The 27,123-nt window shown below is 35.0% G+C and overlaps 1 protein-coding gene across 1 annotated transcript in view; it reads left to right on the top strand.

The window, feature by feature from the left end:
• Robo1 (roundabout guidance receptor 1) overlaps positions 1-27,123 on the top strand; it is a 378,600-nt gene that overhangs the window by 56,384 nt on the left and 295,093 nt on the right. The window contains exon 2 of the mRNA XM_042676939.1: positions 7,310-7,636. Within this exon, the coding sequence (XP_042532873.1) occupies positions 7,310-7,636 (327 nt within the window). The remainder of the gene's footprint in view (positions 1-7,309; positions 7,637-27,123) is intronic.

The following is a 27,123-nucleotide window of genomic DNA, read 5'->3' as shown; positions in this document are numbered from 1 at the left end:
AGTAACAATGAATAAATTTTAAAATGTAAATATTATTTTACAAATATATGTAGGTTTCCAGGGCAATTAACTACATCCCTTACCTTACATTACACAGATGGATGTCACCAAATTGCCACTGTCTAATTGTAAACTACTTAATAAGTTTATTTTATAATAGTAACAATCTTAGAAGCATTTTGGGCTGTAGGATGCTTTAATATCATAAATGATACAGATCGACATTTTATTCACTGTAGGTTCACTAATTTTACCAACAAAACAAAGAAGGAATTTGGATTTAATGACTTTCTTCACAATTTTAGTTATTTTTCCCTCCATCTACTAAGAAACAAACTTGTAAACATAAGTAAACAAAACCCTATGACTAATATTGCTGCCATACTAGAAAAATCTACATAGATGAAAAAATAGAAAGTCTATCTAATCTATCTATCTATCTCTCTCTCTCTCTCTCTCTCTCTCTCTCTATCTATCTATCTATCTATCTATCTCTCTATCTATATCTACCTACCTGTCCACCTCAGTTCTCCATGGAATATTAATAATATCACCCTCTTAAGTGGTTACTGGAATGCTTGTGTAATATCTCTGTGTGGAACTAGTTTACATCCAGCTAGGAGTATGGTTTCCTCATCATAAATCTCATGTGACTTTGATATATTTCCCTGAAATACTTAGCACTTACGTGTGTATCTTTTTCCAGCTGTGGTTGTGTAAATATTTACAGATTTCAGTCACTGGTGTTTATATTTTATCTTCCAACTGGACAGTTGTTGAAGGAATCCTGCCCTGCCCCATACTGTGTTGCTAGTTGTCTTGTGTCAGTGGTGTTTTGTTCCCAGTGTTCTGGGATTCTTCCTGAAGGCAGTTGAAAACATCATCTTCATTCCTTTATCAGTCTCTTTGGCTACAAATCTCTCTTTTGTAACTTCTCAATTTCCTATGTAGAGTGTGGTTGGACCCTGGAAGTAAATCTTGCCAATGATTATATAAACTTCCTATCTTATTACATAATACTGTGCAAATTAGCATAACTACAATGGTGGTTGGCAGGTAGCTTATAAAACTCATGATTTATGATTAGAGAAACTTTTTTTAAATGCAGAAAGAATGAAAGTATTATCTATGTAAAATATAGCATGTGCATGTTATATGTATGTATTAAGTTGTGAACAAGTAAAAGTGGATTCCAGGTGCTACTTTTAGAGAAGATTATGATCATTAATGTGTAATAGTTAGGGCCTTTCTTCTACAATTCTAAGATTAATATATTTTATAGCTTATTTTATGTTAGTGTCACTTTCTCCAATGCCTCTCTGCAGGATTAAGGAGGAATCAGCTTAGTAGTAAAGTATGTGCTTTATGTATGAGATCCTGAGTTCAGTCCCAGCATGGTAAAACATCTGCTTTTTGTGAGTCATAGTTATTGGTATAAATTGCATGAGTTGAGGTATAAGTTGTTATACGTTGAATATTCCCTCAAATATGTTTGTACCAAAAATTTATTTTATTTTATATTTACTTTTTGAAACAGCATATTGCTATATAGCTCACGATCGTCCTATAGTGCTAGTTTTAATTACAAAAAATAGTTGTGTTTGAACTGAAGGACTCAGATTATTAGAAGGCGATAATATAAAGATACTTACTCAACCATGCAAGCTCATATTTGGAGATGATAACACAGTGCAGTATAAGGAAAGTTTTATATCCTCATTTACTCATCACCAAGGCCTTTACTGAGTTAGGTGACTATGAACTCATTTGATGTACAGGTAGGCAGTCTATGCCTGTGTGTATATAGAGACAAAACAGGTATCTTCAGACTTTACTGTTTCTTTCTCTTATCATCTTGTATTTAAAACAAGTAAACAAAGCACAGACTTTCAATGTTGAAGAGGAAATGGACAATGCATGCTTATCTGTGGATTTTCAATAGTCAATCTAAGTGATACTTATGGATTAGCTGGAGTAGCAACAATGTGGGAATTGACTCTGATTGAATTCCAGGACTGCTATCTCCCAGCTGTGTGACAGCTGAGCTTTCAGTTCCCCATATGGACACCACATAAAACAACATCTACCTTAGAAAGATGTTATGAGAGAAGAACTAATTAATACTAGTTTGCTTTTCATGGCCTTCCCTTCTAGCTTAGAATTTATTATAAAGGATCATTTGTTAGAGGTTTTAGAAAAGAAGATGACTACCATTTATATTTTTTATTACTGAGGCTAACCCATTATTCATATAAATTGATGGAGATATTGCATAGTAATTTTCCTGAAAGTGATATATTATAAGAAATGAGAGATTTGGGGTATTTTTGTGATTATTAACACAAAAGGTATTGGTGCTACTCCCATCAAACAACAATGTTTCTACTGATGTTAGTTATTTTTCTCAGTTTATTGTATTCTCTTAGTGTATATTTTTCTCTGTAAATGTATTCCACAGAAACAACACTCAGTAATATATCCTGCAATTAATATAAACAGAAAGAGTTCACTGGCTAAAAGTTGCATATTATACTCATTTTCTGGCCCATGTAAGGTACATTAGAAGACTAAAGGCACTGTGGCCTTCAAGTCTTTTTATTCTTTCTGCACAATATTATTAACAATCTGAGGAAAGAGTATTCCACAGAGCATTTTTGAAAATTCAGTCATTAATAACATTGAAAGCATTTTTATTGCTGAAGCTTTTACTGAATGCTTCTGAGTAGACATAGTGATGAAAACTTGGACCAGAGTCCTCTGTTTCCCAGTCCTGGTGGCTGTGGTCCAACTGCAGGCAGAGGATGGAAAAGAATCTCAGCAGCACAGCAGTGTAGTGGAGCCTGGGTGATCTCCAGGTTCGGCAATTGTCCGTGACTTCCTCTACACCCTTTCCCTAGACAGTTTTATTCTTTCTCATAGTTTTTGCCTCAGTTCTACTCAACAGTTCCAGCTGAGATTTCTTAGATCATGCTTGAATATACAGTTGGCAGTGTGTCATCACCATTCGGATATTCTAGAAGGGCTTCTATATCTCCATATCTCCGGGGGTGTGTCCCCCACCTCCCCTACTCCTTTTCTTCCCACCAAATCACACTCTTTATTCTTACCTTCATTAAAATTGCCTTTCAACCATCACTGACACCAGAAATTTGGGATGTCCCTTACTCCTGTCTTGCCTCCATCCCGTGGTGTTTTTTTTTAATATCTTTTTTTAAAAATTGTGAAAATACCATATAGAGGGGTTACAATTACATGGGCAAGATAATGAGTACATTTCTTATCAAGCATTGTTGCCTCCTCCTGTGTTTCCCCTTCCCATACCTCCTTCCACCCCACCCTCCCCGCCAAAGTTGTAAAGTTCGTTTTTCGACATAACATCTTGTACATCTCATTGTTGCAATGGGTCCACCTGTATCCCTATTTAAACAACTTGTTATTTCCCTTCCCCTCCACAAATTATAACAACATCAAATACAGTGAAAACAGGGGTTATACCATAGGGGAGGGACATACAAAGCAACAAAGAAATAATCTTATAAATATGTTTAGAAACAATCGCAAGAAAGAAAAGAAAAACATTTGAATCCTTACCTTGGGGTTTATTTCACCTAACATCAACTTATCTGACCTTTTCTGCTTGTCTCAGACATATACTAGTTATTGCAAATAAGGGAAACCATGGGACCTATGTTTCTTTGGGCCTGGCTTACTTCACTTAATATAATTTTTTCCAAGTCTTTCCATTGTCTAACAAATGGGGCATTCTTTCTGATGGAGGCATAGAATTCCATTGTGTATATATACCACATTTTCTTGATCCATTCATCTACTGAAGGGCATCTGGGTTGGTTCCATATCTTAGCTATAGTAAATAATGCTGCAATAAACATAGTTGTGCTGGTAGCTTTAGTGTGGTCTTGTTTGTAAACATTTGGGTAAATGCCCAAAAATGGAATTGCTGGGTCATAGGGGATCTCTATGTGGAGTCTTTTGAGGAACCTCCATACTACTCATTTTTACAAGGGAGATTTAATTCAATACACCACCAGTTAATAAATACAATGCATCTTGATCAATGTCACCCATTTTTCTCTTTCTTCCTGATCTTTCCCATCCCCATCAAGTTATGTAGTTCCATTTTCAAATATATACATTGCATATAACAGCTATATTCACTCACACTTCCTCTCTGTCCTTTCCATTGCTTGGGAACAGGTTTTGCTTTTATGACATAAATATCTAGACATTTTTTCTGTTTTCATTTTGGTTTAGATTTACAGATTCATAGATTTCTTACTTGAAGGATGTAAAACCATCCTACTTAGTCCCCTTGTAACTGTGCCTACCAGGAGAGAGCTCCTTAAAATTAAAGTTGGTCATATCCATCCCTGACTCAATTATTTTTTAATTTTTTTATTGTAAAGATACTATACAGAGGGGTTACAGTTACATGAGTAAGATAATAAGTACATTTGGCTCAATTATTTTAAAAATGATTTCCTGTTGCCTTCAGCTTAGCTGCAGAACTCCAGCTTCACGTACAAAGTACACCACATCATTCCTTTCAGCTATTATTTCAGGTTCATGATTCCTAATCTCTGACATGCTTGTCAAACACAGGCCATACTAGCTTCCTTTCAGGTCCTAAGTGTACCATACATTCTTGCAGCTGTGCGTTTGGGTGAAATCATCCCCTTCATTTTCTTTATGACTGCTTCAAGATTCACCTCAAGTTCCCTGGCTCCAAATTTTCCTCTAACTTGCTGAGTTTGTCTTAAATGCCCTTTCTTTGTGTTCTCCTAGCAACAGTGGCAGCCTCATTTCCCATCTCAAATGAACTTTCAGATTTTAAAATAATATGTGCCTTAATAAAACATACACGTTTACATCCATATGTATGTAATGTAAAAGCTAACTTCAGTTTCTTTGTGTGGTCAGCATAGCTTTTGTGAGAGATTATGAACTTCTCCCTTTTCCCTTTTACTTGCTGGTTTATTTCTCCCTCCTCCTCTTTTAGAAGTCTGGTAGACAGCATACTGCAGCAAACTAAAGCTATTTCTCAATATTTATTTTAAAACTATTAGTGTTTATAGATAACAGTTTCCTTGTAGTTATGAGCAAATAACACTTAATCACTTAATCAATTTTTCTAAGAAAAATTGATTAAACTAGCTAAAAATTAAACAGATATATGTAAGTCTTATGCAGGATGTATAATATATTGTTTCAATAGCATGCACAGTGGTTGCAATCTTAAAAGATAAAATCTTAGAAAGTCTTTCTAGAATTGCATAATTCTTAACCTCATTCTGCTCACTGGGATTGTTTTTGTTAGCATTCTATTTTTTTTTCATTTAGTACATATATTTTTACTAAGAACCATAGTGTGCTCAGTATTCTCTCAAGCAACAGGAGAGCAACAATGAGCTACATCATAGTAAAAGATCTTATAGACTACTGGGAAGGGAGGATCTTTAAAAATTCAAACCAATAGGTTTCAGCTATAATACTGATCATTTTTTATCAAGGCTGGGAATATGGTGATATGGGTTTAACTCTTTAATTTTCTTGTTTTAAATGTTATTCTTTTCCTTTACTATTAAATAATTTCAATAGGTTTATTTTTTATTTGCACACATGCAGAAACACTACTTAAATCATGTTCATTCCTAATTCACTCCCCTCTTAGCCCAACCCCCTTCTGCTGGTATGACGTATAGAGGCTGTTTCGTTTTCCTATCATTCACTTTTGTAGTGTGCATTCATTGTAACAAGGGGTTTCACCATGCTCTCTCACATGTACATTTATTATATTGTGGTCAGAGTAACCCTCTTGACTGCCTCCTCTTTTTTTCTACCCTCAGTGCCTTATTGACCTACAATTTTCATTGAGATTCTTTATTCTATCTCTATATATGGTTCCAGTGCATTCCAAAATTATTCCCTCTTCATCTTTCTTATATTCTCTCCTCATCTCCTAAAGCATCTCATAATTAAAATCATGTTTTATGTGTTTATGTATGTATAACATGTATATGTATATGTATGTATGTATATAAGTATATATATATCTACATATACATGTATTTAGGTATATAGTATGACTATTAGTATATTTTATATATATATATATATACACATATGCATATCTGTAGATATATGTTTTTTAGGTTTAACCTCCATGTATGAACAAAAGCTCACAACATTTGAATTTTTGAACTTGGCTTATCTCCCCAGTGTTATAAGCTTATAAAAGCCAAATCTATTTTTATGGGAAAGGTCTAGGAGAGCAGGGATTTGAAAGAATATTGTAAAGGAGGAAAGTTTATTTGGAGTTCAGGTGCTGTTGCCGGTAAGGGCTAAAGGCCCTGTGGAAGCTCAGTGTGTTATGAAACTAAAAATGAGCCTAGAAGTCTGAAGAGCTCAATGAAGGAATGAATGGGCTGGCTCTTCTCAAGGATTTAGGAGCAAAGAGTGAATTCTAAGGACCTTTGAAGTACTGAAGGACCCAGGATATATTTTCATTCAAAACCTTAAGCTGACTATTTAGTGGATTATTTATATTGGATGGTAGCTGGTTATTGAGGACCAGAAGAGAGGTGCTAAGGAATGTGCATTATGACTTTGCTTTCTTTATTAGGATCAGAATACTAGATGAGAGCCAGATATGGGACTACATTTGTGAAATTTACACATTTACTCTATACATAGCAGAAAGAAGATAGGAATGCTTAAAATTTTGAAGCATCCTGATTTTATAATTTAATTGTAAAAAAAAGTAGAGTCACAGGATATACTTACGTGGCATAGACAATGAAAACTACATTTATGAAGTGACCTGTAAGGTCCAGGATGTGTCACTAGTATCCTTTTCCATTCAGTATGTGCATTGTTCAAATTTAGTTATTTAATGTTTCATCTTTGAAGCCTGTTCAAATATTACATGGTAATCATAAAGCTAATTATTAAAACTGTGGAAAGTGTGCATGTATATTATTATTTACAAAGAGTTGAGAGTATGAGAAATGTTCCCTTATATTAGAATGTAATGGTGTGTTGGTCTATAGCAGATGAGTTAGTGGAGGCGATTTCTTATTTGTGATATTCAGGATGCTATTTATCAGGTCTCTAACACCTCTCAGGAAAAACAAGCAGTATGCATGGTATAAGCACACTTGAGTTATAGAGTCTGGAAGGGTTTAAAGACAATGGGTTTCTGCTGCAGAGAATATGTGAACTGGCAAAGTATAAACAAGAAAACGTTCTGAGCGGATGATGAAATATTCATATTTTACCAATTCTTCCGCAGGCTCCCGCCTTCGACAAGAAGATTTTCCACCTCGAATTGTTGAGCACCCTTCTGACCTCATCGTCTCAAAAGGAGAACCTGCAACCTTGAACTGTAAAGCCGAAGGCCGCCCAACACCTACGATTGAGTGGTACAAAGGGGGTGAGAGAGTGGAGACCGACAAAGATGACCCTCGCTCACACCGCATGCTGCTGCCAAGTGGATCTTTATTTTTCTTAAGAATAGTACATGGACGGAAAAGTAGGCCTGACGAAGGGGTCTATGTCTGCGTTGCAAGGAATTACCTTGGAGAGGCTGTGAGTCACAACGCATCGCTGGAGGTAGCTAGTAAGTAAAAGGGGCATTCTGGAGAAATGTGACCTGAGAGAAAGTGACCTGATGGCGTAATTTGTCTTGACAACGGCATAAAAATATTTGCACATGATTCCCAGGTGTTAACTGAGATAATCTAGTTTTATATATAAGCACAAAGTAGTACTTGTGTGTTTGTGTGTGTGCGCGCGCGCGTGTGCACATGCGCGCGCACACTGGTACTGGGTCTTGAATTCAGGGCTTTCACACATTTTTTAAAGCTTTTTTCATTCAAGGCTAGAGCTCTACCATTTGAGTCATGGCTCCACTTCTGGCTTTTTGCTAGTTAACTGGAGATAAGAATCACATGGACTTTTCTTCCTGGGCTGGCTTTGAAGCTTAGTCCTCAGATCTCAGCATTTTGAGTAGCTTGGATTATAGTCATGAGTCACGTGTGCCCAGCTGCCGCCTAGTTTTTGAAGTTTCTTTGTTGCTCATTTTATTTGATTAGTCAAAGTAAATTGAAATTTACACATAGCTGTTGGAACTACATGAGTTTTGATTTGTAGCTCTTTTCTGCTGAATGTGTTCACTGAAGTGGTTTTATCCTCTTCCTTTGTGGCATTTAACTATATTGAGTATAATTATTTGTCTATAAATAAAATAGAATAAGATAGTTTTCATTTATCACTTTGAAGAGAAATAGCTTTCACTTAGAGGATAATGTATACTTATTTTAAAACTTTATTCAGAAAATGTACTTTTATGTTTTATCCTTGGCCACTGTGCTGTACCCTAGTTCACCTGTAGTGAAAGAGCAGGTATGTGTAATCCTCAAGAAGTTCATGATCGGTTTATGTATATGAATACTAAATGTAGCTCATTTGAAAGTATCTCAAGGGTAATTTGTTGACTAAGGATTAAATAGTTATATACAGAATCTAAGTGTATATTATATTGGAATAATAATAATAGGCTCAATTCATATTTGAGAGACAACTAAGAACCATAAAAATGAGCATGTAATATATAAAGATGGTAGGACAAAATAAATTAGTGTTAATTATTTAACTATATAATTGCATGTGTAACTCATCAATAAAGCTGTACACATTGTATATGATGTTTTCACCAGGTTGACTAATATTTTAATATGATTTATAGTTGAAATAATTACACAATAGGTTTTCATAATCCAACATTCAATAGAACATACTTAGAAACAAAAATAATTATAAATTTACAGATATCAAAAAATTAAAAATAAATTGTACCAACTCAATCAAAATATTAATGGGGAATAAACATCAAAGGATTTAAATGAGTTTGCTCACCTCTCATTCTGTCCTAAGCTAGAATGCCAAAGATATCTTATGTGAGTATAAAAATGTTATTAGATTAAGTTAAAAGTTAACTTTGTAAGCCAGGCACTGGTGGCTCACGCCTATAATCCTAGCTACTCAGGAGGATCGAGATCTGAAGATCGTGATTCAAAGCTAGCATGGACAGGAAAGTCCGTGAGACTTTTATCTCCAATAAACCACTAGAAAACAGGAAGTGGTGCTGTGGCTCTAGTGGTAGAGAACTAGCCTTGAGCTGAAGAGCTGAGGGACAATGACCAGGCCCAGAGTTCAAGCCCCAAGACTGACCAAAAGAAAAGTTACCTTTTTAAACTATATTAATACAAGGCTTTCACATTTTAAAAATATTTAAGCTTAAATATTTTTAAGCTTAAATTTGTGTTTCTCAATTCCCAGTTAATTGATAATGTATTTACTTGTCTTTTTTTTCTTTTTCTTTGACCACCAGTGTATGCCTTAGAACCAAATCTGCAAAGTGTATGAAAGCTGTAGTTATAATAGGTTATTTTGATGTAGCTTTGGGATTTTCAAAGCTCAAAGTGAAATCTAAGGAAAAATAGTTTAAATTGATGTTCAGTCCAGGTATAAAAGAATGTGTATGTATTGATAATACCATCTTTCAAAGTAAGGGTATTACCTCCTTTATAACTTTTGATATATTTTTATTTGAGTGTAATTATTCTTTGTGGAGGTAAAATCAAAGAAGTACTTGAGAACAAACTCAGAGAATCATGAATGTTGATATACAAAGCTTAAGCCTATTTTTACCGGTACAAAACTGAACAACAGAGAAGAAACCAATGTGGTTATTTTGTGGAATTATAGTCTTATAAAGGTATTGTATAACAACAAAATATCAAGGATTGTCTCTTGTTCCTATGTTATTTCCTATTCTACTTGCATTCTTACCATTGTTAGAATATACAAAGGAAGTTATGGACTTCAATAAGTCCAAATGCTTACCTTCTAGAGCTTTCTTTTCAAAACACCTATGGTTTCACCACCAATGATTAAGATACCCTTTTAATCACTGGGATTTAGACAGCTGTGTTTTCTGATCTGGCCTTTGTGTTGATATTTTACTATTAGTTTCCAGCTAAATTCTCTTTCTAAGCTAGGCATTCCATTACCTTGAGAAGCCATTATGGGAAAAGCTTTTCAGTCAGTCAACAAAGATATGATCATGAAATTGAAACCAGACATAAGATCATTGTATTGCATTTGCAGCAAAATATTTAAATTCACAGCTTCTTAATGTATAATTCACAAATTTTAGCCTGATATTCATCACTCTGTCTTTAAACGTTTTTCAGTTCAAAATGGGAAAAAAAAGATTAGAAACATGTCTTTATTTGGATTTAGTATTTTATTTAGACACACAAGTTTATGGGAATAAAAATAAGCACTCTGGTCTTAGGAATTTTTTTTCCTTTTGGTGAAAAGGTTTAGGAACTATTATTTAGTAAATTCTTGCTTCACGTTACCTTTACTCTTTGCTTTACTATAAATGTTATATTTCAGTTATATATTCTAGACAATGAACACTACTCTTTGACCATCTGAAAGGATGTTTCTATACTAAAATCAAAAGTAGTATTTTGTGTGCTTCATTAATATCAAAGTTTAGAGGAGAGAGGTTTTATTTACTATAAGTTAGACTTGTACTTTTAACATTTGAATTTTTTTTTTCTGGAGGTTATTGTGATTTTGTTTAGGCTTAGTTTGGGTTCTGGAAGTTCACTAAGACCTATTCTTACTGTCCTCAAGGTTCAGACACAGAAGACAAAGATTGCAACTAATGCCATAGTGATACTCTAGCCCCAAGTAATAGCATTAACAAAAGTGTCTCAAGGCAACACAAGTTTCACAGCGCAGTTGTTGGGAATGCTTTTGAAAACAATTATCTGTGTGTGTGTGTGTGTGTGAGTGTGTGTGTGTGTGTGTGTGTGTGTGTGTGTGTGAGTTTAAACCAAGTGTACAGCTGCAACAACTGGATCTCTTGATTTTTAGTAGTTTTCCGTCTCTCAAACTTTGAAAAAAATGGCACAGAATACCATTTAATTCTAATTTCCATGTAGTAATAATAACAATTTTGTCTATTGTACTTTAGTGTTTACCTAAATTAGAAATAATGCACTAAAGGATTGTATTTCTTGGTTATTTTTAGAACTTATTTTTATTTATATCACATTTATAACCAGGTAGACCACAGGATAGTCTTGACCAACTCTTTATCATAGCCATGTTGGTAAACTATATTCCTTTTCTGGAAAACTTAGTTTTGGTGATGTTTCACTTATTTCATAGAATTATAAGTCTAAAGACTATCATGTTAAGAAGTATTTAATAATCTTTATTTTTAATATTTATACCAGGATTATTTTACTTTCTGGTTTTATGAAGGAAATACTATTTAATCACTGATTAAATATTAAAAGACAAAAACAAAACTTATAATTACTCTTTCCATTGACAAACCCAAAATGATATATCCTGATAATATCTAAATTAGACTATGAGATTAACAACTTGCTGTTTCTTAAAACTTATGTAAACTATGCATCTAATTCATGTTCAAAACTAGATTTCTAAGAAATCTTTTAAGTATTATTTTCATACTTATTTTTGGTTCTTTCTATTTGAGAGTCGATGAAATGTTTAGGATGTATTCTACTGCTCTTAATACTATGCATGGCACAAATTGATAGCATGGTTCTTTGATACAATTTATATCTATAGAATAATTGGATAATTACATTGAGTTTTGAGGAAAGTAAATTTGAACCTTGATCTTTTTACTTATCATTTTGAATGTGGCTCTCTATGTCATCTACTGAAAACATACAGTTCACATATGATTATTTCTTCCTTTTTATGTGGCTTCCTCCCAAAGAAAGTCCCTCAATTGAGGCAGACATTTATTGGCTCTATAACAAGCAAAGAGAACAATCTTTTCTTTAAAAAGAATCAGTTTGTTTGTTAGTAAAACATTATCTTTCTATATTTTATTAATTAAGGTACTTACTTTCCTAATCCAGTGTTTTATGCTTGCAGTCAAACATTCTACCACTGAGAACTTTTCCTAGCACTTTGAATTTTGGAGAAAGAATTGCCTGCCTGACTGCCCTCCCTCCCTCCTTGGCTCTCTCCCTCCCTCCCTCCCTCCCTCCCTCCCTCCCTCCCTTCCTTCCTTCCTTCCTTCCTTCCTTCCTTCCTTTCTTCCTTCCCTTTCTCCTTTCTCTTTTCTTTCCTTATTCCTTTCCCATTACTTCCTTTTCCTCCTTTCTTTCCTTCTCTTTCGTGCCTTCTCTCTCTCTTATTTGCTCTTTCCCTTTCTTCTTTTCCTTTCCTAAACCTGTCCTAGGTTTGAGGGAACTCAAACTCTTCAAACTCAGGAGCTTCTATATGCTAAACAGATACTCTATCTCTGAGCTATAACCATAGCTGTCAGTATTTTTTTGGATAACTATAAGACTTAATGTGATGGAACTCATATGACATGGCTCATAGATATAATGGAAAAGTTTAACTCTCTAGAGAGAATGTTACAAAACAGCTGCCACCTAGGTATTAGTAGACCCACTGTCTTGGAATAGATTCAGTCTAGTAATCTAGGTGTTCTAGGTGACACAGTCCATGTGAGTCTCATGAGCCACATTTTTTTTCTCTAAAAGTAAGTGATATTCATACATGCTGAAAAGTACTGAGATGATTATTTCAACACTAGTTGATACTTAGATACAATGTCCCTTGTGGTTTCCAGAAAATCAATTCAATATTTGGTTATTTATGAGAGAATCTTGGCAATGTCTCCTTGTATCAACAGTACTGTCTTTATAAACTAATAAAACAAAAAGTACATCTGGTTATCTTTCAAATCTGATTGGATCATTCTTTTAATCCTCATAATTTACTTCTGATGTAAATCTGGGAGTCATTCTCACAAGCATAAACTAACTTGTGAAGTACTTTTATTTATTTTAAACTCTGTATTCAATGACAAGTTTGTTTACTATGAGCATATTTAAATGTTCATTTTTATTTAATACTATATATATTATCCTAAGACATTATTATTTATAAGTTAAATGTATTTTTATAATATTGTATTTAAAAAATAAGAAATTCAATACATAGAGATAATACTAAAATACACCTTGGGTTAAAAGAGTGATTTTTTTTGTGTGCTTTTTTTTTGTCCTAAATCCTAACAGGAATTTTGTTGAGTTGTAGTGACTCCTTTCTTCATGAGAACTACAGGATAGCTGGAGGAAGAATAGTCCAGTTGAAAATAAGCAACTCACCATGCAATTAATTAGTTGTGAAATAAATAGGTACTGTAGAAAGGGATAAGATCAGAACTGAGTAGTAATTATTTTGGGGTGTTACCAGAATGAAGAGTAATAGTAAAACCAGACTAAATAAATAGTACATCTTAAAGTCCATGAGAAGTTTGAAGAGTTGAGAAAATGGCAAATGATAACTATAGCAATATTGTACAAATTAGCAAAATGTCTAGAGATATTAAAGGCTAGATTGTATAGTCCCTATGACCATATTAAAGATAGCTCTTTGTTCAAAGCAATGACGTGACTGGATGAGATGTAGTTTAAAATGAAACCAATGTAGTTGTTCAGTATCAGATGTATAGAGAATGCATCGTAGAATATATGATGATCAACTAGGAAGCCTTTACAATATTTCAGACAAAAGTGCTCACTCTTTGAAGCTGCTAGTGGTATTATAGAGAGAGAGAATAGGAAGGATTGGATTTTGACATTGATAGTTTCGCTTTTGATAGTTTGATAGTTTGAATTTTGGGAACTGTGATAGACGTTGAAATTTTGCAAGAGATGTAATTATTATTGGTGACAAGGTTATGGTCAAGGCCAGCTCTATGATTATGTAAGCAGCTTGGATGGGAATTTATTAGCCTCGAATTATTTGTAGTAGGTTAATATTCTTCATTCCATTACAGTCCCAAGAAGTTGAATTTTCCCATGTTCACTCACCTACAGCACATTTCTCTTCCCATTCCACTGGTCACTACCTTATAGTCAGTCTCAGGGTCCTGTAGGAGCAAGATGCCTGGATCCCAGACTCCTGCTTTTCTTGTTTGACCTCCTTGATGCCTGTGTCACCTGGTACCCAACATACATTCCCAGCACACTGCCTTATAGAACACCATTTATGTTTACATGCTTAGTGCCTTGGGTCACTCCTGGCTTATTTTACATAAAGCCATCTAACATGCAACTTAGAAATGTTTCATTTCATTTCAGGATGCCACTTCAAGCAATAGTCTGATATGCCCTTCCCTCTCTTTTCTTAGTGACTTCCTAAACTTAAGCAGGTTGCATGATCACAAACCCACAATCCACTAAAAGTATCACACTTTGATCTTGCACTTTGCACTTTTTCCATGTTTATTGGAACACTATTAATAATAGCCAAGATACAGAATCACAGATTGTTACAGTGACAAAGTACTTGGAATTATCTCAGGCATTGTTAAACTAAAAGGAGAAATGATTTATTGTGATACATAGTTAACGAGTCACATAGTTTCAGATCTGTGGCACAGCAGAAAATGGTGAAGAGTGTGTGGTAGAACAAAGTTATCACTATGGCTACTGGAAAGCAAGGAGTTAGGATGGAGTTAACATCCTAATGTACCCATTAATAGTGTGTTTCAATGACCTAACTTCCTTTCATTAGGCCATACCTCTAAAATCCATCTCCCAGTAGAGCCTGAGATTGGGAATGAAGCCTTTAAGCTATGGCCATTAAGGATATTTAAGATTTAAATCATAGCAATATCTGTTGGTAAATATATTGATAAAGAAAATACATCATCTGTACATTTTGTATGTACTGTCCAGCTATTAAAATAAACAAAATAACATCCTGCTAACTTGCAATAAAAAGGTGATCAGCATAAGCAAAATCAGATATATACCCAAAGACAAGTATTATCATATTATATGATTTGTTTGTTGAAACTGTAAAGTCTATTCTATGAAAAAATAGAAGATGATAGAGTTTGCTTAGACAATGGGAAAGATGAATACAGAAAGATGAATACAGAAAGAAGTTTATAGGCACTGAAACACAGATAGGAGGTTTTAGTAGCATAATTAGGCAACTTGGTTACTATGATCTAAAATATATTTCAAAATAATGAGAAGGGTACACAAGTTCCCAACACAGAGAAATGTTGAAAAGGAAGGGCTTATTTCCTTGAGTTTATCATTGCACATTTATCTCTGTCTCCCATTATAGTAGCTCCCATAAATATGTACAGATGTTTTAGTAAAAAAATGCTATTATTACAGTATTAGGAGTCGAACCCAGGACTTCACACATGCTAGACAATCACTCTTATTACTAAGCTACAACACCAATAAGAAGTTATTTTTTTAAATGCAATCATAAGGTACCATTTCCTAGGAAGTTTATGTTTTATCTAAAATTATAGATGATTTAGGTATCTTTTCTTTAAATAACACTCAGGAAGTTTAGCCGACAATTTTTGTAGCTGGAAAAATGTGTGAGTTATTTTTAGGATCAGATATGAAGATTGGACTCCCAAGTGTAGTAATCCCCTCTGGGCAGTTTGGGATGCTAATGATTAGCACATAGATAATGGAAAGGATTAAACATCCTGACTGTTGAGGAAAACAATTCCAGCATTGACAGTGTCTTAAATGGGGTTTTCTGAGATTGCAAAAGAGAATCTCCTCCTCCCTTCTTCCTCTTCCTCCTCCCTTGTCTCTGTCTCTGTCTCTCTCTGTGTCTGTCTGTCTGTCCACCCATGTGTGTGTGTGTGTGTGTGTGTGTGTGTGTGTGTGTGTGTGTGTATGTGTGTGTGTGTGTGTTTCTGTCTGTCTGTCTGTCTGTCTCCTGGACTGGTACAGATTAAAAGTATCTCTGTTTGTCTGTCTATCATTATTATTATACAGTTGTATTTAATGAAATAAATTTGATGAGAAATCATAGAGAAACTATAATCTACCGATGTTTTTATTTCTTATTATAATCTTAATGTTTGAGTTTTGGTAGAAGAAATAATAGCAGGAAAAGAAGAGAAATAAAATATGAAAAAGTCAGTAAAATTCCAAATGAAGCAATAGGTAGCCAAAGAAAGGGAGAAACAGGGAAGAACTACCTGACCAGGAATATTGCATCAAGTAGTGCAGCCAAGATGAACGCTTGGGAAGGATTGAGAATGCTACAGTTAGACTTTGACCAAGGTTCATGACCAGCATCATTTGCAGTGTTTGAAGAAACATGTTCGTGCTGCATTCCAAGTGAATCAGACCCTGTGTTTTAGCCATATTCCAAGATGATTCATGCACAAAGACTCAGAAGAAATGGTGTTTACCATGTGTTTTTCAGGAATCAGCTTTTTTTTTTTTTTTTTTTTGGGTCCGGTCGTGGGGCCTGAACTCTGGGCCTGGGCGCTGTCCCTCAGCTCTTCAGCTCAAGGCTAGCGCTCTACCACTTGAGCCACAGCGCCACTTCCGGCTTTTTTCTTTTTGCTTATGTGGTGCTGAGGAATCGAACCCAGGGCCTTGAGCATGCAAGACAAGCGCTCTACCACTGAGCCACCTTCCCAGCCCCAGGAATCAGCTTTTGAGGACATTTTGAATACTGAAGCAGAATTACAGAAAATTCAATCTGGAAGCTTAAAAAGAAGTCCATAGAGCACTGTTCTTTCGCTAGAGTCAAACATGTCATTAAGAATTCTGAGCACAGTGAGTTAGAGCTTTGAGAGAAACAGCAAAACTTGCCTCACTGTGGGTGAGTTATCTTCTTTTTCTAAAGCGGTGACATGGCTAGGAGACAGAGGAAGAGAGCCTAGATTAACGAGGGAGGTTACAAGTTGAGAAAGAGGAACCCTGAGAATCGCAAGTCACAGGCATAAGAGAGGCAGAGAGAGCATGTGCCGGAGCTGAGGGGTACAGATAAGACTCAGAAGAGTAGGGAAATATATTTTCTTTGCTAGAGTAATAGAAAAAATGCTTCTACATAAAAATGTTTACCAATAAGTAAGTAAGTAAGCTGGAACAATTACAGCTAACCAGATGTTAATCAGAGAATCAAATATTCAAAACTATATGAATAAGCATATCACTGTTTTTATTTTATCTATTTTATTTCTGAAGAAGTTGTACCAAGGGATTTTAATTCTACAAGTCAGATTATGAGCATATGCATCTTGATCATTGTAACCCCTTCCCAAGTTCTCCCCCATCTTTCTCTATCCCTCAAGTCCCATACTTCATACATCATGTGCAAACATCATGTACATTGAATATAATAACAGTATTTGTTAACTCTATTCATGTGCCCTATTCCTTAACTTTTCTCCTCCAGATCATTTTTTTTTTATCAAGGAAAGCGACCTACAAACTATGTCTTTGGTATTTATTAGTACATTCATAAAAAACTAGTTGTTTTTTTTTGTCAGTCATGGGGCTTGAACTCTGGGCCTGGGCACTATCCCTCAGCTCTTAAGCTCAAGGTTAGCACTCTACCACTGGAGCCACAACACCACTTCGGTTTTCTGAGTGGTTTATTGGAGATTGGACTTTCCTGCCCGGGGTGGCTTTGAACCATGATCCTCAGATCTCAGCCTCCTGAGTAGCTAGGATTACAGGCGTGAGCCACCAGTGCCTGGCCAAAAAAAAAAAAAAGAACTAGTTTTTTTAATCAGAATTTAAAAGGGAAATGCTAAAAGACTTTATGTTTACTCAAAGGAAAACTGTAGAAAAATAGGCTTCATTAATTAGCACAGGGATAGTCGGGAAGGGCCATTTGGATGTCTTTTAATCTATCCCTTTGACTTTCAGATGAAATTAAGGATAATTTACTATAGTATAAAAGGTTCATAGTAAAAGACTGTTGAGCTATAATCATCAATATAACTTTTCTACACTAGCTTATGTTAATAAAAAGTTATTACTTTAATTTACTTAAATCCTAATTCTTTCATTTTACAGGCTACATGGTAATGGAGAAAAGCTATTTTTAAATATGGCAACTCTATGTCTAAAGTTCGTTTTAAGTGGCAACTAATTTTTAATAAAATGTAGCTGATGTTTAATTTAAATTTTTGTGTATAATGAAATGGTTTCTCATCTCAGTCTCTCAGTCTCTAAAGTGGAAATTGTGGCTTGAGTCACATTTTAAGTTGTGTCATATTTTTACCTCGGTTTATATTGAAGTTTTAATAGCCCAGATGACATTTCACACTTGTCAAGAGGCATAAAAGCATGGGATCAAATTATTTAGTATGCCTGAATGAGGACACTCTTCATCTCTTCTCATCAATGACAGGGCAAAATTTAAAATAAAAGCCACAAAGTTAAAGAGAAAATGGGAAAAGACAACTTCTTCAAAAGGATTTATGTTTCGATACCTTCTGTACTGCTGTGTGTGATTTTACCAGGTAGTGAGACTTTACCTAGACTCTGTCAAATGAAGTGTTACTTTTTTATTTTTTTTACATTTAAAAAAATTGTCAAAGGGATGTACAGAGGGGATACAGTTATATAAGTAAGGCAATAAGCACATTTCTTGTCAAACTTGTTACCCCTTCCCTCTGTACCACTGGAGCCATGCCTCCATCCAGTTTTTTGGAGATGACTTCAAATCATGATCCTCTGACCTCAGCCTCTGGAGTAGCTAGGATTATAGTTGTGAGCCAGAGGTGTCTAATAGAGAATGGCATGTGTCTAACTTCATTTTTTTTTGTCTCAAAAATATGTGAGTAATTTCAGTAGTAAGTTAGCATGACCCCATCTCAATAGACAAGCAGGGTGTTATGGTTCCATTCTGTTTCTGCTTGCCTTCTGAGGAAGCATTCTTTTGTTCTGTCAGCATATGGAATTAAATGCAGGGATTCAGCCAAGATCCCAAACATGAGTACTTTAGAGGTGATGCTTTAGTAGGACCTTTGTGAGAGATGATCAGCACTAGGTTGGCCTTTTGCTTCCTTCACACTGATATTGTTTATCTGGAGGGCTTCAACTTGAGCTTCTGAATTTTGCTTTTTATAATGGACATCATTTAATTATTATACGTGCTGGACATGTTTGACTTCTTTGTGAAATATTCACTTCCCCAGAATTTTCTTGGCACTTAGTGCTATCAGGATTGTATCATCTATCCAATAACAAACATTTTAACCGAACAGGTTTAAATTTGGTTATGAATATAAGCCATGCAGCCATTTACTGTGGGCCTGTGTGATTTCCCTCTCATTTATCAGCCTGAGTCTTTCTTGGCTCAAAGCCAAGTGTTCAAGTTTCTCAAGGATTTGTTTTAGATTCTCTTCTTTCCTTTGCTCTATGGCCTACCCTGGATGATCATAAGCCCGCCTTCATTCAACCACCAACATTGACTTGATTTTCACCCCATGATCTCTGATCTCTAGCTTTGATCTCCACTGTCTCCATTTGGAGATCCTACTGGCACCTCCAGGTCAAATGTCCAAAATGAGACCTGTCACCTTTCTTCTCATCTTTGCCTTTCCTCTATTTCCTACCTGTGAAAATAATCCCATCTTCCTTCCTGATTCTCATCTGTCTACATCACTTGACCAGCAGTTGACTAGAGTTCTCTTACCTAGTTAGCTGTCATACTCCTTTACAAGTAAAACACCTCTTCTATTGCTTTAGATTGTTCACTTAGAGTCTAAGCTTTTTAGATGATTTCCAAGAATCTGTGTAATCCTAGCATTGTGGCTTCAAGTTTACCCCCAAACCTTTTATCTGGAAAAAAAATCGAAACCAAACAAAAACAAAAAAGTATTGCTTCAGAGTCCAGGATAGCCAGCACTTCCTCACTCTGTAACTACCCATTTTTCTCCCAACCAAAGTCAAAGTTAACCTTACAGGCAGCAACAACTACCCTGTATTTCTTATGGTAGTACGTAACTTCTGTGTTGTGGTTAAATCTGTACTTGTTTGTCTTTCCTACTTACTTCTGAACATTGTATATATCTGGAGTACTTAGCATAGGTCACAAAAATGAATTATTACTGAAACCAAGATCCTACTCAATGGTCCCTTTCAACGATAGTGTTAGTAAAATATTTCCTTTATCTACAAAAGCACTCAACCCTCTCACCCGTCTCCCCCTTCTTAAAACAGTCTTGATAGATTTTAATACTATATTTCCATACATGCATATGAAGTATTTTGAATATGTTTACTCTTGGTCAAGATTAGAACATTTAATCTACAGTCAGAAAAATGAAAGTTTTTTAAACTCATACTAAATAGCCAAATGTTTATAATGGCATAACGTTATTGAAGGATGGTTCATTAGTATTCATAAATAGATGTTTGGTATAAAGGATTATCACAATGCTACCATTAGTAATCTAATCTATACTGCTTTAATCTTAGTCAATAGATTAAAATGCAAATTTATTTCAAAATAAATATTTAAATATAGAAACAAAATGTGAGCAAATTTTTACATAAGCATTTAAATTTGAAATATTTCTTAACGTTAGGGATTTTTCCTCCCTTCTTTTCCTGAGAGTATGACACAAAGCCCATTTACTACAAGATCATGGTTCTTGGCATTTATACCTACATCCTTGCCCCATCATCAGATGGTTGATGATACTTCCAGGTTGCAGTATTTACTGCTTCTTAGTGGAGGTAAGAGAGAAAGTCAATTTGAAGTAGTTGTAAAGGCATTGATTGAAGAAACAAAGGACACACTAACTGGTGAAAATTTTGATATGCCTGTTACAGATTCAGTTTCAGCTCTTTTTTTGCTTTTTAGTGTTTTAAGGATGCCAGATCTAAATATTTGTTAGCTTTTAGAAGACAGAGTTGAGGTATAGGATTTACTTCTGAAATTTTGGATAGAGAAATATGAACAAAGGAATCTTTCCCACTAACCTTACTTTTTAATGCTAGAGTTCTTGTCATATTAGTTCAGTGTTGCCATAGATTTTTTTCTTATAAATAATTTATACTTCAGTTTGCTTTCGTCCTTTATGATGACAAGGTATGAAATTGATTAGTTCTAATTGTGTATTTAATTGATAGTTAATTTGAAATTATTTTACAATCTCTAGTTTAGATATAACTGTTGTCATAGTTTGTGATCCTGACCATGTAATTGAAATTTTAATATATGTGTCTTTATCCTGAATATTGTAAATTCAAAAGCACTTTTCTCCAGTTCGATACATAATTTTTTTTTTAATTGTGAAAATACTGTACAGAGGGGTTATAATTACATGGGCAAGATAATGAGTACATTTCTTATCAAGCATTGTAGCCTCCTCCTTTGTTTCCCCTTCCCATCCCTTCCCATCCTCCCCCGCCCCCCCAATCCCTCCCCACCAAAGTTGTAAAGTTCATTTTCGACATAACGACTTGTACATCTCATTGTTGCAATGGGTCCACCTGATGATACATAATTTTTATAACACTTACATGCATTTTATAAATACATACATACACATTAGTATATGAGTACAATGCGTCTTGATCACAGGCAACTCTTCCCTTATTCTGGATCATCTCTCCTCTCCCCTCAAATGGCCTGACTCTGCGTTCACAAGTGTACGTTGAACTTTAGGTCTATGTGCCCATATTTCTTTAATCCATTAGTCAATACACAATATTAAAATATATGTAAGTATATGTGATTTTGTTGGTTTTTTTTCTCCTTCCTTCCTTCTTTCCTTCTTTCTTTCTGCTTTTTTTTTTGTTGTTTTTTTGTTGCCTTCCTGCATCTTAAACTGAGGGCCTGAGCACTTTCTGTTTTTCAGTAAAGACTGAGCCTCAGCTCTACATTTGATATTTTGGTGGTTAATTGAAGATTCCCATGACTTTTCTGCTCAGACTGTCTTAAAACCATGACCCTCAGAACTGTATTTCCTAAGTGGCTAGGATTACAGACATGATCCACTGATACTATTTCATATATATGATATATGGATTATTTTATTTTATTTTTGTGAGATCACAGAGTTGACTAAGTTTGGTTATCATTTTTTCTTTATCCAAGGAGTCAATCATAGGCTTGAGACAGTATTATATATGTTCTGTAATGTGTAATTATTCTACATGAAAAATTTCACCAATCTGAAAATGTTTTCATGCTACAGAAAATAGATCCAGTCCCTCTACCCCCCTCCCTTTCGGGGGATGGTTTCAGTAACTTTGTTCATCTCTCTCAGAGGTAATTGGATGGTCACTTCATGATGGACACTGAGGCTTTCTGATACAATTAGAGGCAAAGAGACTAAAGGACCCCTACCGCTAGTGGGGCTGATTTTTTAGGAAGCCTGTATTGAATTTTAGAGAGAGGTTATTTCTTTGAATGAAGTATTACTATCTCCTCTGCTTCCCAACACACACACACACACACACACACACACACACACACACACACACACACACACACACACACACACACACACACACACACACACACACACACACACACACACACACACACACACACACACACACACACACACCCCTTAGGTATTTTGACTTCATGAGTAAGCACAAACTCTCTTTTACAATAATAGTATCACACCCACGAAAAGCTTATTCTGTGAAAAGAAGAGAACCTGAGTCAATCCGTGATACTTTAGAAGCAATGACTTGTAGCCAGCTGGGATAGGATTGAAAAATACATATTTCTTCAGTATTAATTTTTCTTCCTGGAATGTACATCAGTTCCATGGGAAAAAAGGATCTTGCCGTGCATAGTTCACTGCTGATCTACAACACATCCTGGCACAGGAAAGTTTCTGAAATTGTTTTAAGAATGGGATTTATTTTCTGGGTCTTTCCAAAGGGCTTCGTAATACCTCTAAATCTGTGTGATTAAATTTTCTTAACGATAAATCATCAGTGATATTTATTTTTGTTTTTGCAACTGTAATATTGGATTCCAGCTGGACTATAACTTGCAGTAGTCAGAGGGAAGGGTGTATAGATTAGACCCACAGTTATTTTTGTCAAATAATCAACCATGTTCAGGTTTTTATGTGCAGTTTTATTTCTCAGACGTTTGACATAAAAATAAAGAAGAAAGGGAGAGGAGGATATAGAGAGAGCTTGGAAATTAGGTAGTTATGACTACTATGCTTGTGAGCTTTTAGTTAAAACTGAACTATTTCATGTTTTTTTCTAAAGTATATCCTTTCATGAGGATTCACCTATTTATGATGATGACGATGATGATATGATGATGATGATGATTAATGTGACATTGTCCTAGGAACTTGATAGTAGGCCATGAGAGGTGCAGCACAAAATCCATCCCTCCATGTTTTTCCCAGACATTTTTGATGATTCAGAGGTGGGGAAACCCGTTGCTCCAAAATATTTAGTTTTTTGGTCCTCAGTTTTTGAAGAGCAACCTTAACATTGAATTTAAATTATCTTATAGAATTTTTTCTGAATGGCCTTATGTCTTTAATCTTGTAGGTTCAGCATGTCCTTCTTTGATTTCTTGGATGGCTGGGGTGCTTTTCTATACTTTCATGTGCATCATTTTTCTTTGTGTACAGTAGTTATTTGACAAAATTTAATTACATATCAAATTTCATCTGTTTAAGTATTTTTTAACATTATTGTCAAGGTAATGTACAAAGGGGTTACAATTACATAGGTAAGGTAGGATTACATTTCTTTTCTAACTTGTTACCCCTTCCCTCATTTTTCTCCCTCTTTCTCTCCCCTCCCAAACCCCCGTGAAGTTGTACAGATCACTTACAGTATATTGTCTTATGAATATCACTGTATAGTATTTTTTAACCAATGAACCAATATGTACTTTTTATGCAAACATATCTATATGTATTTTGTTACTTAAAAGGCTTTTTTAACTGCTTAATGTAGGCTTATTTTGAGAACAAAACCATACTATTTGAGACATTCCAATTGGGACATTTATTGGACAGTAGGGACTCTCTCATTTCAAATTGACCTGGATTTTGCTCTGTGTTTACAAAGGCTGTTCATTTATCTGACATTAGGGGCTAATCAAACTGCTTAAGTACATTTTTGAATGTTTGGAAATTTTTTAAAGCACCATAGTGAGAGTACTTATGTTCTCCAAATTGTATACACACACACACACACACATGGAAAATCACCACTGAAATTCTGAATAGACTCAAGGGAAGAATAATATTCAGTTTTAAATATTCTAGCTAGCATAATTAATTTTAATTGATTTTATATTTGGTTTAGTATGGTGAATGTTTCCTTATGAAAACCATGTTATAGAGTATAGTCTATGTTTTCTAAAGTTGTGGAAGAACTTGAGGTGAAAGGTCATGGTAAATATATTAATAAACTGCTTTCTGAGTGTTTAGTATAGGTCAAGTACTGGTTTTTATTTATTAATTTACTTAATCTTGACAACACTTCAATGAAGTATCTTCAATTGAACAGGAAGAAATCAGCGCTTAAATAGTTTACGTACACTGGCTACTGTCCATGTCCTCTATGTTATTTTTCCTCTTTTCCTTAGTAAGTTTCCTTTGGAAGATTCATGATTAGAAATGTAAAACTTCAGGAAAAAGTTTATTTTATTCATGAGACAATTTCCAGTGCACAGAATTTTGATACATTTTGTTTTCATTGGAAACAAAGTCATTTTTTTTAGAACATGCACTTTTTCATCTACAGTCCTATTTGGTTTCCCAATCTATACTCAGTAGTTGTCAGGAATCAGTACATTAGCAGCATCTTTCATGGAATTATTCATTTAAACTCTTGTATTTTTGTCTTAACTGCAGTTAATTGGTATAGACATGCATAATTCCCATTTTGGACTAAACTGTGTCCTTGATATCTGTGCATTATTGATTAATGAACTTATCAAAGGATTACTATGTTTAAAAGAAACTCTCCCAGAAAATTTTGAGATAAACTAACATATAAAGATAAATTCATAATTGATCATTTTTACACTTTCTGCTTTTATTGTCCTTTTCTAAAGCCTATAATTTTAACCTATGTCATCTTGCATTCATAAAAGTGTTCTGTGGAATCAAGACAGAGTAGTTTTGGGAAAAGATTGATGTGGCCCATTTAAAAAACATGCCTCTGGGTCATGTGTTAGTGGGTCATTCCTGTTACGCTAGCCACTCTGGAGGCTGAGATATGAGGATCCTGGGTTCAAAGAGACCAAGGCAGGAAAGTTGGAGACTCATCTCCCTTTAGGCAGCAAGAGCTGGAAGTAGAGTTCAGGCTCAGATGTGAGCACACCCACATTAAACAAAAGAAACAATGATACTAGTACTCAGGCCCTGAGTTTGAGCCCCAGTAACGGCATACACATGCAAGTATAACCAAACAAGCCAAAAATAAATCCAAAATGATGTGCCTGAGGAGACTGAGTTCAAAAGATATCAATCCTGGAGATTACATATGTGATAGGTCATCTTTCAAAACTAAATAATAACATGACTTATCTTCCATGAGGAACAGAAAGCTTCAGTTGGCTTATATGGTGGGTACATAGTGTCCCCTTGTCTTGCATAGATACTATTTTTTGTGCCATGTTCTGCTTTCTCTTAGGACATGTGTACTAATTTATACTCAATTTTGTTTTGTTGAGTCAATATTTTATTTTTTCACCGAAAAACCACCTTAAGTTACTCATTCCTGACCAATAAATTGTACTGATGTGAAGTCCTGGTTTTCAGTCTGCCCTTTCATTATCTGACTTAAAAGAAATCTAAATCCCTTTGCTCAAGAGAACTAAGCACATTTCTGTGGTCTTATTGGGAGTGTGTGTGTCCTCAGTGTGCTATCTGCACACAAATACTTATTTATACTGTAACAACAACTTTTCATTCAGTTGAAATAGTTCAAATTCATAGAGTCTTTATTTTATTTTTATTTTTTTCTGGTGCTGGGGCTTGAACTCAAGGCCTGGGCACTGTCTCTGAGCTGCTTTTGCTCAGGGCTTTTCACTCTACCACATGAGCCACAGTGCCAATTCCAAAATAGGTAAAAATTAATGTTATATGGTAGTCATTTTTTTCAAGGATGATGATGAGAAACCAAGCAAGCTGAGCCTTCTTTCCCCCAACCTCCTAACACCATTTGTTGCAATTTGGATGACTGTTAGACAAGTGATCAGGCGGGGGCTCACAGAACCCCAATGGAATGGCCATACATAAGATATGTATATTAAGTATACCACTTTTTCTTAATCTCTGATACATCATAATTTCTATCCTTTGAGACTTTGAAAAGGTTTTAAAAGCATAATATGAAAATATCATTTAAATTTGTTAACAATATAAATTGAAGTGAAGACATAAAGGATCATACATTAAAACAACTTTGATTATGATGTTGCCCCAATTTTCCTGATGTCATTTTTCTGTTTGAATTGGTACTGCTGGTCCTAAGATGAGATGCAAATCACACCCATGTTCTCAAACCTCCTGAATCTGGTGTTCAATGAAAGAATTGTTCTTACAACAAAATCCAGGGCCTTGGGCAGTTAAGTTTACTAGGTCTTTAGCCCAAGGTAATCTGACCCTCTCTTGAAGGACTTGCCCTGAAAGCACATGAAAGGGCTCTATCTTTAACTATTACAATGGCTTTCTGATATCCTTGAAGAACAGTTTTGTAACTCAAGAAAGCTTTTGTACTGTATTTCTTTTTTTTTATTGTGAAAATACCATATAGAGGGGTTACAATTACATGGGCAAGATAATGAGTACATTTCTTATCAAGCATTGTATTTCTTTAATCTCTGCTTGCTTCTCCTTGTTCTTTTTATTTCAAAGGTTAATCAAGGAATTCTAACATTTCACAAGTTGTAAAGAAAGAAAGTGGTAGATTACTTTAAATTGGAACCTCATAATGTCAGATAAAATATAAAGTATATACACAAATACAGTATGTTATTTTCCTCCAAGAATTGATGATTGGGGCTGGGAAGTTGGCTCAGTGGTAGAGTGCTTGCCTTATGCCTGAGGCCCTGGGTTTGATTCCTCTCAGTACCACATAAGCAAAAAGAAAAAAGCTGGAAGTGGTGCTGTGACTCAAGTGGTAGAGTGCTAACCTTGAGCTGAAGAGCTGAGGGACAGTGCCCAGGCCCAGAGTTCAGGCCCCACAACCGGACTCAAAAAGAAAAAAA

The sequence above is a fragment of the Dipodomys spectabilis genome, unplaced genomic scaffold, assembly GCF_019054845.1.
Source record: "Dipodomys spectabilis isolate Male_0828 unplaced genomic scaffold, ASM1905484v1 ptg000032l, whole genome shotgun sequence".
Classification (NCBI taxonomy): domain Eukaryota; kingdom Metazoa; phylum Chordata; class Mammalia; order Rodentia; family Heteromyidae; genus Dipodomys; species Dipodomys spectabilis.
Note: the sequence above shows the minus strand (reverse complement) of the source record. Positions and strands in the feature narration are given on the sequence as shown.